This window comes from Prinia subflava, chromosome 21 (assembly GCF_021018805.1).
Source record: "Prinia subflava isolate CZ2003 ecotype Zambia chromosome 21, Cam_Psub_1.2, whole genome shotgun sequence".
Taxonomy (NCBI): domain Eukaryota; kingdom Metazoa; phylum Chordata; class Aves; order Passeriformes; family Cisticolidae; genus Prinia; species Prinia subflava.
In genome coordinates, this window is record NC_086267.1 from 6,735,239 (window position 1) to 6,751,289 (window position 16,051).

Consider the following 16,051-nt stretch of genomic DNA (forward strand, 5'->3'; position numbering starts at 1 on the left):
AGGGCTCAGTGACACCCCTGAGCCCCCCGTGCTGCCCCGGGGAGGGGGAGCTCACAACGCCTCAGAGCCCTCCCTGTTCACCCACCAGGGGCGTTTCCAGCCCTGCACCCACAGCCTGGAGCCGTCCCTAGGGTAGTGGGATTTTACTGCCCAGGGCTGCAGCAGCAGCTGCTGCTCCCAGCACAACTCACTGCACCCACTCCTTCCCCCTCCCCTGCAGCCGGCACGGGCAGGAGCCAAAACCCTCCCTAAAACACCCCACAAAAATCCTGAATTGGGGAAAAACATCCCCTGGGGTGTCCCCCAGCTCTAGTGCAGACACAAAGCTGAATCCCGGCCAGGCTGGGGCAGTTCCTAGTCGTGCTCAAGTTCCCTGGTTTGCCTGAGCCGTGGCTCTGGAATCACAGCATTCCAGGGAATTTTGTGTGCCCTTTCCTGTTCTGGAATCACAGAATTCCAGGGAATTTTGTGTGCGCTTTCCTGTTCTGGAATCACAGCATTCCAGGGAGTTTTGCGGGCCCTTTTCTGGTTCTGGAATCACAGAATTCCAGGGAATTTTGCAGCCCTTTTCCTGTTTGGAATCACAGCATTCCAGGGAATTTTGCAGCCCTTTCCCGGCAGGAGCAGGGAGCTGGGCAGTGCCAGTTCCCCCGCAGGGACGCTCTGGGGTTTACCTGAGTGTACTCAGTGCAGCCGGACAAGCTGGACACGAAGCTGCAGACGTCCTCCACTGTCCATTTGCTGATGTCCTCCAGCGCCGGGCTCTCCTCCCCGTCCAGGAACAGACCTCCCATGGTGCCTGGATTGTGTGGAGCCAGGGGGGTGGGAAGGAGGGGAGGAGAAAGGAACATAAATCATTAAAATCCCACACGGACAACAACCAGCCTGCAATCTGAATATTTTTCTCTAGCCACGCATTCATCTTTAATGACCTGTCAATTAAAGCGTTGGGCAGGGTCAATTCGCAGGCCTCTTCCTCCTGGAGGTCCCCGGCTGGGGAAGGAGGGCAGGGGGAAGGGAAAATCCGAGCTAATGCATTTCATGTGTTTAATGTTCTTCAGCTGCGGGGGAAGCAGGGGAGAGGACGGGAGAGCAGCAGGGCCTGCAGGAGTTTCTGCACACCCAGGGAAGCTCTGCCTGCCCCGCGCCCCGACGGGCTGGGAACGACCCCGGGCACGGCTGGGGAGCCCCTGCTGCTCCCCGGGGCTCATCCCCAGCCTGGCCAGCCTGGAACGGCCCCGGCACGGGGCTGGCTCTGCCCTGGCTCTGCCCTGGCTCTGCCCTGGCTGTGCCCAGCTCTGCCCTGCCTCTGCCAGCCCTGCCAGGATGGAGCCACTGTCACTTCCCTGAAGTGCCAACAGTGGCTGCGGTGCCAGCCCTGTGACACTGAGGGTCCCAGCCCTGTGACATGGAGGGTCCCAGCCCTGTGACACAGGGGGTGCCAGCCCTGTGACATGCAGGGTCCCCAGCCCTGTCACACGGAGGGTCCCAGCCCTGTCACACGGGGAGGTGCCAGCCCTGTCACACAGAGGGTGTCAGCCTTGTCACACGGAGGGTCCCAGCCCTGTGACACTGAGGGTCCCAGCCCTGTCACACGGAGGTGACAGTCCCCAAGGGGCTGGGGGAGCCCCGGCCCTGCAGCCTGACAGAAACACTCACAGAAATCCCGGCAGGAGCCAGGGAGGAGTGGGAGAGGCGCAGGGACTGGAAATGCAGAGAGGGAACACTAACTCAGACCTGCTGTGGGGGAAAGGGAGGACACACAACAAACCAATTCCACAAAACATCTCCTGAAGGTGGGGGAAAGCCAGCAGGAACCCCTGAACTCGCTGCTGTGGGGTGTTTGGAGCAGGAGAGCACAAGGACATTTACAGGGATGAGAACACCCAGGATCCTCAGGCAGGGAAAGAGTTTATGAGGGGTATGAGCTGTTCTGCTCAGGGAATGGAGAATGGAATTGCCGGGAGAGAAATATTTCTCCCCAGAGCCTGTCATGACAAAATTATCTGTCCTGTGGGCTTGGGGCTCTTCCCTGGTGGATTTGATGGATATAACCCTTGCTCCTGCCCACAGCAGCTGGGACAGCACTTCCACATGGAATGGGCAAGGGAAAAATGGATAAAACAAAACCACGGTGGGGAGCAGGCAGGGAGGGCAGGGAGCAGCCAATTCCCTGGGGAATACCCCAGGGCTGAGGAAGAGCCAGGGGAAGGAGCAGAGCCACACAGCAGGGCCCCACACGCTCCCTACAAAGCCTCCAGCACATCCAGGGCAGCAGGAAAAGCTCGGGATCTGCACAGGAAACTCCCGTGCCAAGGAGATGCTTTAAACCAGCAGAGCTGCACGGGGAGCAGGCAGAGGCTCTGGAATCATTTCCACACATTTCCCTTCCCCATTTCCTGCTCCCCTCCCTGGCTGTCCCTGCAGCTGCACCCCTTGAGAGGGGACAGCTCTGGCTGCTCACCCACACCACAGCTCCCTGCAGAGCTGCAGGCAGCCCAGGGAGCTGGGAGCTCCCCTGGATCCCTGGGAGCTCCCCTGGATCCCTGGGAGCTCCCCTGGATCCCTGGGAGCAGTGCTGGGATCACTCCTGGACACAGAGGGGTCACGGGGAGCAGCTCCAGACCTCGGGGTGAGTCTGTGCCACAGCAATCACAGGAGGGGCAGCCCCAGGGCCAGGCTGCCTGGCTGGAGCTCTCCAAGGCTCCCCACAATCCACAGGAGGCTCTTAGGGGATCCTGGGAGAGGGGATGGAGCAGAGGAGCTCCAGTGGTCCCTCCAAGCTGACCCATCCTGCTGCCAGCTCTGCCTGTCCCTCTGCAGCGGGGACAGGGCTGCTCCTCTCTCCTCACGTCCTGCCAGGGCTCTGTTCCAGCCCAGACCCCCCAGGACACTCAGTAGACTTTCCCAGGCCCCTCATTCCCAGTCCCATCCTGGGTACCCTCAGCCAGGGCAGTGTCCCCTGTCCCCTCTGCTCCCAGCCCAGCCCTGCCACCCCCGCAGTGACGCTGGGAGGGGTCTCTGGAGCTGGGCACGGTCCCTTCCCCTGGCTGTGCACAGCCCTCAGTTCTGAGCTCCCGGAGGGGCTCCTGCCCTTCCTCCCGCGCTCCTTGGAGGACGATGCTCCGTGTGTGTCCCCCCTGCTCTGGCAGCCCCGACAATGAGAACAAATCGGTGCCAAGGGGCTGCAGGGGCCGCACCTTCGATCCCAATAATGACCTGTCAGCGGCTGCCACGGCCACAAAGGGCAGCAGCCATCCCCTGCCAGCCCCGCGCTGTCTGCAGGCTGATAAATGAGGGCCCAGCAGGCTGCAAATGGATTAGGGAGCCTTTCACCAGCTGGGGCCCGGCGTGCGGGGCTGAAAGGAATCCATCGTCCCAGGACAGGTGTCCCCAGCACGGCCCATTTATAATTCCCCTCCCTCCTCCCCATGCCCAGCTGCTCCAGGGAGAGAGGGCAGAGCCTGGAGGGGCCATGGAGGGCAAAGCTCCAGGCCCTGCTGGCCAGGGGAGCAGCTCCAGGCTCTGCAGCTCGGGCACGCAGAGCTCCTGGCACTGCTGGGGACAGCTCAGGTGCCAGCTGGGGACACGGTGCCACCCCTGGCAGCCAGCCCCCCTCTGGGCTCAGCCGGTTTTGTCCCCAGCCCCTTCCCCACTCCCTGCACAGCCCTTCCCTCGCGGCGGGGCAGGGTCAGAGCAGCACCACCAGGCTGGCGTTAATTGCTCTCCAGACTGCAATCAATGGAAGGATTTTAGCCTCCTGCACACGCTATCCTTCACCTTTTCCGAAGGACGGGGCGGGAGGAGGAGGAGGAGGAGGAGGAGGAGGAGGAGGAGGAGGAGGAGGAGGAGGAGGAGGAGGAGGAGGAGGAGGAGGAGGAGGAGGAGGAGGAGGAGGAGGAGGAGGAGGAGGAGGAGGAGGAGGAGGAGGAGGAGGAGGAGGAGGAGGAGGAGGAGGAGGAGGAGGAGGAGGAGGAGGCTGCTGAAGCCTTGAGGAGATGAGGTCACAGAGCCACAGCCCCGGGAGGCAGCGCAGAATCGACCCCGGCTCACGGGGCAGGGCAGAGCAGCTCCGTGTGCTGCCAGGGCAGGGCTGCCCCGGCTCAGCGCCCTCCCCAGCGGGTGCTTCCCCCTGCCCGTTCCTCCCTCCAGCTCTTCCCCGTGGTTGTTTGATAATTCCAGTCCCCGGGGCAGACTGGAGTTATTTTACAATACAGACTGGTTGTTTGACAGCTCCAGTCTCCCGTCCCTCCCGGGGGAGCAGTCCCTGTGCAAAAAGGGGGTGCAGGAATTGCCTGGCACGGGGAGAGCGGGTGCAGCCCTGCCCGCCCTCGGGGGCTCTGTGAGGAACCCATTCCTCACTCTGCCCACGATGGCTGCAGCCTCGGATTGATACAACCCTCAATATTTCAGCTGCTGAACTCCCACCTCAGCGCCTGCTGCTCCGTCCTGCACCACTCCCTGTCCTCCCTGGGCTTTCCAGGTGGGAGGATTTGCTCTGGAGCTGCACAAGCCCACAGGAGAGCGGCCCCAGCAGTGTGTGAAACCAGCCAGAAGCCAAAGAGCCCTCAGGAAGGGACCTCCAGCCCTGGCACAGGCTGCAGGAACCAGGAGAGGCGGGCAGGGAAACCCAGCCTGGAGCTGTGCCGGGGCCTCGAGATGTGCTGGTGATATAAATCCAAAGTGATAATAATAAATGGGCTATTACAGCAACTCACCCACTGCTGGGGGAGGGAGGGAGGCAGCCCCAGCCCAGGCCTCCCTGCAGAGCCTCTCACAAGCCCCGTCCCTCTCTAATGGCCGGGAGGAAAAGGCTCCTGCGAGGAGGGCTCGGCAGCCCAGGGCAGCAGGAATATTTATCATCCTGGCCACCTGCCTGTCACTGAAAAATCGCTTCCTCCTTCCTGGCTGGGAGGCAGCTCTAATGAGGGATGGGCAGCCGTGCTCACAGGCAGCTCCTCGCGTGGAGAGCAGCACAGCACAGCCCCCCCTATCCCTCCTCGTGTGCCTCCTGCTAATTGATCTGCCAGGTAATTAGCTGGGGCACATTTGGCTTCTTGGCTGGGCTGGCAGCGCTCCCTGGGTTTGAGACCCCGTTTGTGCCACCCCTCGCTCCTGCAGTGAGAAGGGAGAGCTGGCACCGACCTCCCTGCCAGCTCTCGCAGTGCCTGTGGCACAGAAACGCACCCGGGGCAGGCAAAGAGCCCAGCTGCCCCTGCCCTGGAACAGGGCACGTGGCAATGAGCCTGGAAAAGCCCTCCAAGGTCACTGAGTGCAGCCTCTGTCCACTGCCCATGCTGCCAGCAGAGCTCCGAGTGCCACCTCCAGGGATGGTGGCAGCGCTGCCTCCTGGGCAGCCCTCCCAGCGCCTGACCACACAAATTCCTCCTTTTGAAACAAGAGAAGCTGCCCAAGCACCCACACCGTGCAACGGGGGCTCCCTGTCCCAGCCCTGCCAAACGCGTCCCTGCCCCAGCCCCTGCTCCCCCGGCGCCTCACCTGCAGGGAAGTAGGGGCTCATGGTGTAGGGGAAGCCGAAGGGCAGCGGCTGCGGCGCGGGCAGGGAGGCTGGAGGGAGGTATTTCACCTCGGCCTTGCTGATGCCGGGCCCCAGCAGGTGGCTGGGGGACTCGGCGCTCGAGGAGCTGCAGGGGACGCCGGGGGCCGCGCCCGCCTCGCCCGGCTCCTTGGCCCCCTCGCACGCCTTGCCCGCGCCGTCCTTGCACTCCTTGAGCTCCGCTCCCGAGCCGCCCTCGGCTTTGAGCCCCTCGGCCTTGTCCTCGCCGGCCTCGGCGTCGCTCTCCGAGTCCTTCATCTCCTCGTCGTTACAGTCCTGGGCGCCGTCCCTGGCGCGCGGCTCCCGCGCCTCCCCGGGGCCCTGCGGCTCCGTGCGGGGCTGGGAGCCCTTGCGGCCGCCTCCGGCCCGCCGGGGCTGCTCCTTGGGCGGGGTGGCGGCGCCGGGGCCGCCGGGGGTGAGGGACAGCAGCGGGGCGTTGTTGTGGCGCAGCACCAGCATGGCGTTGCGCCGGGACAGCTCGTCGCGCAGCGCGTGGCCCTCGGGGACGTCGTGCACGCTGCGCAGCGCGGGGTGGTCGGGGGGCAGCGCCGGGTGCAGGCTCAGCGGGTCCCCGGCCAGCAGCCGCTGCCGGTGCAGCGTCTCCAGCTCCTTCTGCCGGATCAGCTCGGCCGACATCTCCAGCCTGCGGGGCGAGAGGGGGTTTGGGCGGGGGGTTTGAGGAGCAGGTTCCTTACAGGAGTGAGGTGACAGCCCCACACCTGCACAGCCCCACACCTGCACAGCCCCACACCTGCACAGCCCTCCCACACCTGCACAGCCTCACACCTGCACAGCCCCACACCTGCACAGCCCTCCCACACCTGCACAGCCTCACACCTGCACAGCCCCACACCTGCACAGCCCTCCCACACCTGCACAGCCTCACACCTGCACAGCCCCACACCTGCACAGCCCTCCCACACCTGCACAGCCCCACACCTGCACAGCCCCACACCTGCACAGCCCCACACCTGCACAGCCCTCCCACACCTGCACAGCCCCACACCTGCACAGCCCCACACCTGCACAGCCCTCCCACACCTGCACAGCCCCACACCTGCACAGCCCTCCCACACCTGCACAGCCTCACACCTGCACAGCCCCACACCTGCACAGCCTCCCCACACCTGCACAGCCCCACACCTGCACAGCCCTCCCACACCTGCACAGCCCCACACCTGCACAGCCCTCCCACACCTGCACAGCCCTCCCACACCTGCACAGCCTCACACCTGCACAGCCCCCCCACACCTGCACAGCCCTCCCACACCTGCACAGCCTCCCCACACCTGCACAGCTCCCCCACCTCCACAGCCTCACACCTGCACAGCCCCACACCTGCACAGCCTCACACCTGCACAGCCCTCCCACACCTGCACAGCCTCACACCTGCACAGCCCCACACCTGCACAGCCCCACACCTGCACAGCCTCCCCACACCTGCACAGCCCCACACCTGCACAGCCCCACACCTGCACAGCCCCACACCTGCACAGCCTCCCCACACCTGCACAGCCCTCCCACACCTGCACAGCTCCCCCACACCTGCACAGCCCCCCCACACCTGCACAGCCTCCCCACACCTGCACAGCCCCACACCTGCACAGCCTCCCCACACCTGTACAGCCCTCCCACACCTGCACAGCCCCACACCTGCACAGCTCCCACACCTGCACAGCCCCACACCTGCACAGCCCCACACCTGCACAGCCCCACACCTGCACAGCCTCACACCTGCACAGCCTCACACCTGCACAGCCCTCCCACACCTGCACAGCCCTCCCACACCTGCACAGCCCCACACCTGCACAGCCCCACACCTGCACAGCCCCACACCTGCACAGCCTCACACCTGCACAGCCTCCCCACACCTGCACAGCCCCACACCTGCACAGCCCCACACCTGCACAGCCCCACACCTGCACAGCTCTCTGACCATGCACAGCCCCACACCTGCACAGCCCCACACCTGCACAGCCCTCCCACACCTGCACAGCCCCACACCTGCACAGCCTCACACCTGCACAGCCTCACACCTGCACAGCCCCACACCTGCACAGCCCCCCCACACCTGCACAGCCCCACACCTGCACAGCCCCCCCACACCTGCACAGCCCCACACCTGCACAGCCCTCCCACAGGCAGGGGGGTGTGACACAGGTGTGCTGGGAATCTGCACGGGGCAGTGGCTCAAGGACACATCTCAGAGCCACTGAAACCCCTCCCCGGATAGTCACAGGGTATCTGTGCTTGGCTCACACCAGTGTCCTCGGGGGTCACACTGAGGATGTGAGGAAGCAGCCCCCGGTTCCCCCCTGCACCCAGGACAGCCCCCGCCGTGTGAGCCGTGCCCAGCCCAGCCCCTTCCCCTCTCACCTGGCCAGGTTCTGCTTCCGGAGCATCTCCTGCTGCCGTGCAAACATCTCGGCCTGTGCGGGCTGCAGGAAGCCGTACCCTGGGGCAGGAGAGCACTCGGGTCACTCACCCCAGCCGGCCTTGGCCACCCCAGGGCCAGCCCCCCACAGGGGACAGGAGCCCTGAGCCCCTCTGCTCAGAGCCCAGCTCCCCTCACTGCCAGGGCAGGACACAGCGCCAGGGAGGCAGGTGGGGACCAACAGGAGGAGCCCCAGGAATTGGAGTTTGGTCTCCTGTGGCTGCAGACCCAGATGAAGCAGCCGTGGGGGGCACAGAAACGCGTGTGGGGTGCCTGGCTGCAGTGCAGAGTGCCCCACGCTGCCCCCCTGCCCTGCCCTGCTGCCCACAGGTGTCACCCCAGCACTCACCTGGCGTCTGGCACAGCGCCGAAGGCACCCCGAGGAAGGGAGGTCTCAAGTGGGGCCCCAGGGCGATGTGGGGAGCGTTCTGGGGCGACAGCAGAGGCGGAGGGTGGGAGATCTCCCTGCAGGAACCACAAAACAAAGCCACGTTGAAAACCTGGAGGCTCCAGGAAGAACATCTTGGCTGCAGATGAGCTGCAGCCTGCCCCAGACGCTGCTCTCTGCCCCTCCACCCTCATGCAGAGCTTCTAAAATGGAGAGCAAAAACCAAAAGGGGAAGAAAGCAGCCAGGACTCCACAGGTCCCACACATTTCCCACCTTTGCTTCTGTGGCCTTTCAGCTGAAGGGATTTTCCCTGCCCATGGCAGGTCCAAGGAGGACTGAGGATGTTCCATCTGCCCCTCCCTTACCACATTTGTGTTTCTGCCTCAGCTCCCTCACCCCTGAGAAGAAATTCAGTGTTTGTGGGCTGCAGAGTGGGTTTGGGAAGATCCGAAGGCATCACTGGCCTGCCCTGCAAAAAGCCCAGTCCTAGCTGGGCTAAGGGATGACCTTTAACTGTGGAGAGGAAAGCTGGAGGCAAATACAGCCAGGAGAGGATGTGAGCAGGAGGGGCAATGGATCAGTGGGAAAGAATCCTGCTGGAGAAGGGCTGGGTGAAGCCAGGCAGAATGGGCAGAGCAGACCCCAGGGGCTGGGGAAACCGGGAGAGGCAGGTCTGGGTGGTGGGAAGGGGACAATGCCTGGAAAAGAGGCAGGGAGCACTTGCAGCAGGAGGGAAGGTAGGGAAAAAAAGAAGGCAGGAAGGGAATAAGAGCCAAGGTCTCTTCCATTAGTCAAATCTGCCCTGGGAGCCTGCAAGCAAATCTGCTTTCCGGCTGCACGTCTCTTAATTCCCTTTGATGGCCACTTACAACATTATTACCTTCAGCAGGGCATCCAGAGGCAGAGCCAAGTGCGGGGCCGTTTATTTTCATTTTACAGCATCTCCCTGGAAAAATCTGCTCTGGGAGAGGCTGGAGGGCAAGGCAGAGGGAGGCAGGAGGTGCCTGGGGCTTTGCAACAAACACAGCACAGCAGAGGCTGCAGTGGGGGGATAACAACGGGAGCATCCCGGCCATCCACGGACCAGCCCGTGGGCACGGGCCAGCTCATGGGCATGGATCAGGGTCATGGGCATGGACCACAGCTCATGGGCATGGATCAGGGTCATGGGCATGGACCACAGCTCATGGGCATGGATCAGGGTCATGGGCATGGAACAGGGTCATGAGCATGGATCAGCTCATGGATCAGGTCATGGAAATGGATCAGCTCATGGATCAGGGTCATGGACCAGCTCATGGGCATGGACCAGCTCATGGATTAGTTCATGGGCACGATCACCTCCAGACAAGGACTCCTGGGCACAAAGTGGGCGAGGAGAGCCCTTCCCAGTGTAGCTCCATCCCTATTCCCTGCAGCCACTACACAACCCTGACCCGGCTGCCTTCCCCTCCAAAATTCCTCCTTTCCCCCACCCCGTGCCCATCCGCACACGCCTGCAGCCGCTTCCCCGCCTGTCCCCCGCCGCCGTGGCCGTCTCCCGGCTCTCCTTCCCCTCCTCCCGGCTGCCCTGGCTCTCCTCTAACCTAATTGCGGAGCCGGCGGTGTCTGGAGGCGCGGCGCGGATCGATCGGCGCTGCTGAAATGTTAATGCGGCCCGTGCGCCGCGCCGCGCTCCGCTGGCAGCTCCAATTAATCTCAGGTAACGCCGCGCTCGACCTTCGGCTCCGAGCCGGGGCAGCAGCCAAGCGATGCTTATGTAATTACACCGTGAAGTGTGTAATCACCTGCCCTAATCCCCGAGGCCTCGCAATTAGCCGGGGCCGCGGTCGCCGGGCTGCCAAGTGCCGCTGCCACCCGGGCCGGCCCCGCGGATGAATAAGGGACAATTAAAGCGGCGTGACGGGGGCTCCGAGGTGTCCGCTCGATCGTAATTAGCTGTAATCACGGGCAGACGAGCTGCTCGTTTGAGGAGAAGCAATTTAGGAAATCAAGTCGCTGTTAACCGTGGCGTGGCCGTGCCCTCCTCTCCTCCCCGCCGTGGGGATGTGCGGGGCGGGGGATCCTGTGGGGATGGGATCCTGTGGGGAATGGGATCCTGTGGGGATGGGGATCCTGTGGGGATGGGGATCCTGCAAAGATGGGGATCCTGCAAAGATGGGGATCCTGCGGGGAAGGGGATCCTGCAAAGTTGGGGATCCTGCGGGGATGGGGATCCTGCAGGGATGGGGATCGTGCAGGGAACAAGATCGTGCAAGGATGGGGGATCCTGTGCGGAATGGGATCCTGCAGGAAGGGGATCCTGTGGGGAGAGGGATCCTGCAGGGATGGGGATCCTGCGGGGATGGGGATCCTGTGGGGAGGGGGGTCCTGCAGGGAGGGGGATCCTGCGGAGAAGGGAATCCTGTGGGGAGGGGGATCCTGCGGGAGCCCCGGGGTGCCCCAAACCAAAGGAGCCCCGTGATTTACCCCAGGCTGTGCCCTGGGAGCAGAGAGGGGCTGCGGATCAGGGCTGGGCGCAGGGGAATGAAAGGTTCTCCCTCCGGTGGCAGCCCCGCGCTCAGCCCAGGCTGGGTTTGTGCTTTCATGTTGTGCTACGGGGCATGACTTTGATCCCCGAGGAATTCACATCTGCTCCAGACTCTGCAGCTCATTCCCTCGGAGCCTCCCTGCCTTCCCGGGGCTGCCCAGGGCGGGGTGCCTGGCTGGGGACGGGGATGGAGCAGAGGGACAAAGCCACCGCTCCTGCACCCACCCCATGGGCAGGGCAGCCCCGAAGGCAGCTGGAGGGGCTGGAGAAGGGCTGGATGGGCACATCAATCCCTCACCCTCCAGCACGGCCCTGAAGGTTTGGGAAATGCAGGGACACACGCTGTCCCCGAGCCTGCCTGGCACAGCAGGACACGGAGAGCCCTCTGCAGCCCTGGGGCTCCCCCAGTCACCCCCACAAGGCTGCGCTGGGGCCAGGGGAGCAGGAGCTGCCCCAGGACCCTCAGCTGGCACTGTCACAGCCCTGGCTCAGAGCAGGGTGGCCAGATGGCCAAAACAGCCAAAAAAAGGCCAAACAGGGGGTGACTGCCCCTCTCTGCTCAGCACAGAGCCAGCAGCACAGACCTCAGCAGGCAGGCAGGTATGCTGAGGAATACTGGGGGAAGAGGGGATTTTCCTCCCTGCAGGGAGCCTGATGGTGCCCAGCTCCTGCTCCAGGCCCTCTGTGCCACCCCCCAGAGCCAACCTGCCGGGCACAGAACCTGCTGGAGCTGCCCTGCTCCCTGCCAGCCCTCTGCCCATCCAGCTGGCACAGCAGGGCAGCAGCAGCACCGGGCTGTGCCCTGGCAAACACCGGGCTGTGCCCTGGCACCGGGCTGGGCAGCCCTCCCACACTTCCCAGCCAGCTGGGGAAGGAACTGGAAGCCCCGAGTAAAACCCCCCCGAGACCCCAGCAAAGGCTGCTGTGCTTTCAGCCAGCTGTGCCCCAAACACGGATCCTGCTCCTCTCCCAGGTACTGCCAGCCTCAAATCCCCCACTGAATTTCTTCCTCCTCTTCCTCCACGGCTCAAGGCAGAATTACAGTGCCCTGCTCTGAGGAGGTGAATTTAGCCCCCGGCAATTACATCTGATAAGCCTTGTCCTTACCTTGCAGAGAGCAATTCTGTGTTGCTGCACATTCCTCCCCCTGCCCCCTTTTCCTTTCTCCCCCTAAAATGCCAGCTGGAGGCTTGTGAGCAGGGTATTAGGGGATTTGCACTGCACGCTGCTAAATTTGATATGTCCTTTAACAGGAGACAAATGCTTCACAAGGCTTAAAAAGTATCGACTTTTCTTTAACAATAAGCACTAATGGCCTTCAAATAATCAATATTTAAAGTCATTATGGGGTTACACATTATACTGTTAAAACCAAGCCTTTCACTTTAACCCCATCCTGTCCTCCCAGGCCCGAGCAGAGCTCCCCCCTGGCTCAGCCCGAGCTCTGGGGAAGGCTGGGAGCACAGGCTGTGACTGGAGATGTGAGAGGGTCAGGAAATGCAGATTGAAACCGGCAAGGCATGGAAATAAATTTAGAACGGATGGGAGAAGAGGGAAGGGGGGGGTGGAAAAGAATGCATGAAAGCTCTGCTTTCTTCTGCTCTGCATTTGATAGGAAGAGACACTTTAAACCCGAGGTAACAGGCAGGAGGCACAGAGCTGCTCGCTGCTCTGCCATCCCCAGACACTGCCAGCAAGGGAGAATAAATAAAATCAAAGGCCTTGCTAAAAATGGTGTTTGGGATTTCCAGGCAGGAAAAGAACACGTGCTGGCACTGCCCTGCCAGGGCAGCAGCGAGGCCTGGCCACAGCGAGGGGCTGGTTTGTGCTGCCCCTCAGAATCCCAACTGCTGCTGAAACCAAACTGGTTCAACTGAGCCAAGCTCTTTGGCCTTTGCAGAACATCCAGCCAGATGGGAACCAGGGAGGGATCCTGCCAGGGCCAAAATCAGAATATCAGAGCCTTCAGAGAGGAGAGGGGCACACAAGGCTGGGCTGGGTAAGAGCAGGACAGAGATGTGCCCAGGGAGGGCAGGAGATGAGCCCAGGGAGGGCAGGGGATGAGCCCAGGGAGGGCAGGAGATGAGCCCAGGGAGGGCAGGGGATGAGCCCAGGGAGGGCAGGAGATGTGCCCAGGGAGGGCAGGAGATGAGCCCAGGGAGGGCAGGGGATGTGCCCAGGGAGGGCAGGAGATGAGCCCAGGGAGGCAGCAGGCAAAGGAGAACCTCCCCAAAGCAGGGGGGAGGGATGAAGAACGAACCGTAGCAACAGCAGATGGGAAGAAGGGAATCCAAAAAGGCAGGCTGGGTATTTTGGGCACATCTCTGCTCAGAGGAAGCCTCTGGCTGGCACACGGTGTCTGTCAGCTCCTGCAGGGGAGGCAGTGGGTGCCTCTCCCACCCCCAGCTCGCTCCTGCCAAGGGGCTGAGCCTCACAGGGCCCAGGATGGGGCTGCTGATGGCACCTCAGGCTGGCAGCATTCCCTGTCCCTTGGCATTCCTGCTGCCTCCCCCGGATCCTGGGGATGATCTGTGCCCCCAGTGCCTGCTCAGGCAGCACAGAGCCCCTGAGCGCTGCCCCAGCACCTGCCCTGGCTCTGCCTTCTCCCCTGGCAGGGGCAGGACCCCCACCCCTCACCCTGCAGGCACAAAAACCAACTCCCAGCAACTCCCAGCACGGAACTGATGCTGGATCAGACCCAGCCCTGAGCTTCACCCCACTGAGCACACCACCAGCAGCTCCCCAGCCCTGCCTCAGCCCCTTCCAACCCCTCCTGTGTGCGGGGCACGAAGGATTCTCCCTCCAGAGGAAACCTCCCCCAGGCTCTGCGCAGGGAGAAGCGGGGATGAGCACCTGGGGAGGAACACGCCAGGCTGAAGGACCCCGGCAGAGCGCTGCCAACAAATGCTGGGGCCAGCAGCCAAGGAGCAGGATCCAAGCAGCTCTGCAGGGTACAGCCACCTGCCAGCTCTGCAGGAGAGGCAGCAGTTTGCAGATGGGAAGAGCTCCAGGCTGGAGCAGTCACAGTGGCACCTTTCAGCTGCACCCTCTCCTCTTCCAAGTCTTTTTATAACACTGAACTCAACCATCTTCCCAAACACAGCACCGGGCCCTGGCACTCCAGCACCCGAGCTGAATCCATCTCCAAAGATCTAGGAAAGCAAACCCCCGAAACCAAATGGATTCTCCAGACTGTGGCTGGAGCCTGCCTTTGGAGAGATGTCTCAGTTTCACTGAACTCCTTCCAAGAGATGGAGAAGGGAGCAAAGGGGTGAAGGGACCACAATGCCACCACCAGGACCTCGGCCAAGGAAAATCCCTCTGTGCCTCATCCCCACAAAGTCAAAGCTCCCAGCCTGTTTCTGACCAGCAGAGATAGAACAATTAATTAATTAATTAATGACAAATGTCTGCCACCTGCAACAGGGGAAACTGAAGCACTGGGGGAGTCCTGCACACCAGGCCCAAGCTCCCACTGGGATTTCTCTCAGCATCAAAGCCAGGTTCTGTCCCTGTGTGTTCCTCCCTCGCCAGGATTCCCCTCTCCTGCCAATCCCACTATTCGTGGGGCTGTTTGGAGAACTGACCCAGCAGGGAAAGCACTGGTTTGCTCCAGGAGCCTCCTCCTGGCCTTCAGTCCCTGTCCCTGACCCAGCCAGCACCTTCCCTCCCCTCTTCCCAAACCATGAACAGCCCAGCCCAGCTCCATGGCCCCAGCACCTGCAGCAGTGCCAAACCAACACCTCTGGGCTGGATCTGGGTCTCCCCCTGCCAGCCCGGCCCCTCCCGGAGCAGCTCCGCCCTCCGCGGATGCTCTGCAGGAGCCCCGGGCCGGGCTGGCTCCCCTCCAGCCCTCAGCGCTCCCGAGAGCTGCGGGAGGCTGCTCCGTCCCGCATTCCTCGCAGGTCTGCTCGGGGCCGGGATTTATGGGCTGGGTTAGCCAAAGGACGCGCTGTGGGGAGAGGTTCCAGGGCTGCCCGGGCCCTCCGCAGCGCCGGGAGAGGAGGAAACCAGGCGGGATCCCCAAGGCTCCAACGGGGGAAACTCTGGGCTCAGCACTCCAGACCCCACAGAGCTGACAGTGCAGCCTGCTCTGCCCCCACCCGAGCACAAAGCCAAGGAAAGTGCAAAACCCAGAGCCTTCCTCTGCCCATCCCACCACATCCAGAACATCCCCACAGCCCCCTCCTGTTCCCGCTATCCCTGTCAGGAACGCACGCAGCTTTAATTTAATTTCCCTCTGAAGTTCTTGATTGCAGAGGGAATGGCTCGTGGCACAGAGCAAGATAAATGAGCTAGAATTTCCCGGGGGTGGGGGGATATCAGCTTTCCAGCACTCCTGGCAGTGGGAGAGGCAAGCTGAGGCTCCTTTCCTTAACAAAGAAAAGTTCCTCTCTTTCGGTTCCATGTCAGCATTTCTCCTCTCGCTCTGTGGGGATGCTACGGAATGCAAACTTCAACACCTTAACTTGCTCTGTGCCCAAGCACAGGTGACAGTGGCACCTCCAGCACAGGTTTGGGATCACTCCAGCCTGGCAGTGGCTGCCCTGGGTGTGGATGCCGATGTGCACAGGCACAGATTTCCCCCCTTTCCGTACAGACACCCCAGAGTGTGGCAGGAGCACCCCCAGCACCTGCACAACCCCCAGAGGAGACGGCCACACCTTGCCCAGCCACATCAGCCCAGCCCCGGGCACTGCTGCCCTCTCCCATGGAATTACACAGTCCTAAAGGTTGGGAAAAGCCTCTAAAACCACCAAATCCAGCCATCACCCCGACCCCAAGCCGTGTGCCCAGTGCCACATCCACACGCTTTCTGGACGCCTGCAGGCACCGTGACTGCCCCGTGTCCCTCCCAGCCCGTCCCAAGCCGAGCCGGCCGTGCCGCCCCTCCCGAGGGTGCCCCGGTGGCAGCCCCGCCCCGGGGCCGTGCCGTACCTGTCGGGGAAGTGGCTGTCCCTGTGCTGGGGCAGGCCCTGCTTCCTGCGCTGGCTGGACGAGTTGCTGGCCGAGGGGATGTGCGCTTCCATCGCGCCCGGGGTCCGCGCCGCCGCCGCCGCCACCTCCTGCCGCGCCCGGAGCAGATCTGGGGACAGCCGAGGGGACGGGCATGAGGAGCTGCCGCTGCTGCCGGCACCGGC

The 16,051-nt window shown here is 62.8% G+C and overlaps 1 protein-coding gene across 6 annotated transcripts in view; it reads right to left on the bottom strand.

Moving 5' to 3' along the window:
* The window catches only part of SAMD11 (sterile alpha motif domain containing 11), an 81,430-nt gene that overhangs the window by 4,190 nt on the left and 61,189 nt on the right, over positions 1-16,051 (bottom strand). For all 6 annotated transcript variants that reach the window (XM_063417442.1, XM_063417441.1, XM_063417443.1 and 3 more), the window contains 5 exons: positions 15,849-15,996; positions 8,341-8,456; positions 7,934-8,012; positions 5,500-6,200; positions 675-799 (listed from right to left, as the gene is read on the bottom strand). In XM_063417442.1, coding sequence (XP_063273512.1) covers positions 675-799; positions 5,500-6,200; positions 7,934-8,012; positions 8,341-8,456; positions 15,849-15,996 — 1,169 coding nt within the window. The remainder of the gene's footprint in view (positions 1-674; positions 800-5,499; positions 6,201-7,933; positions 8,013-8,340; positions 8,457-15,848; positions 15,997-16,051) is intronic.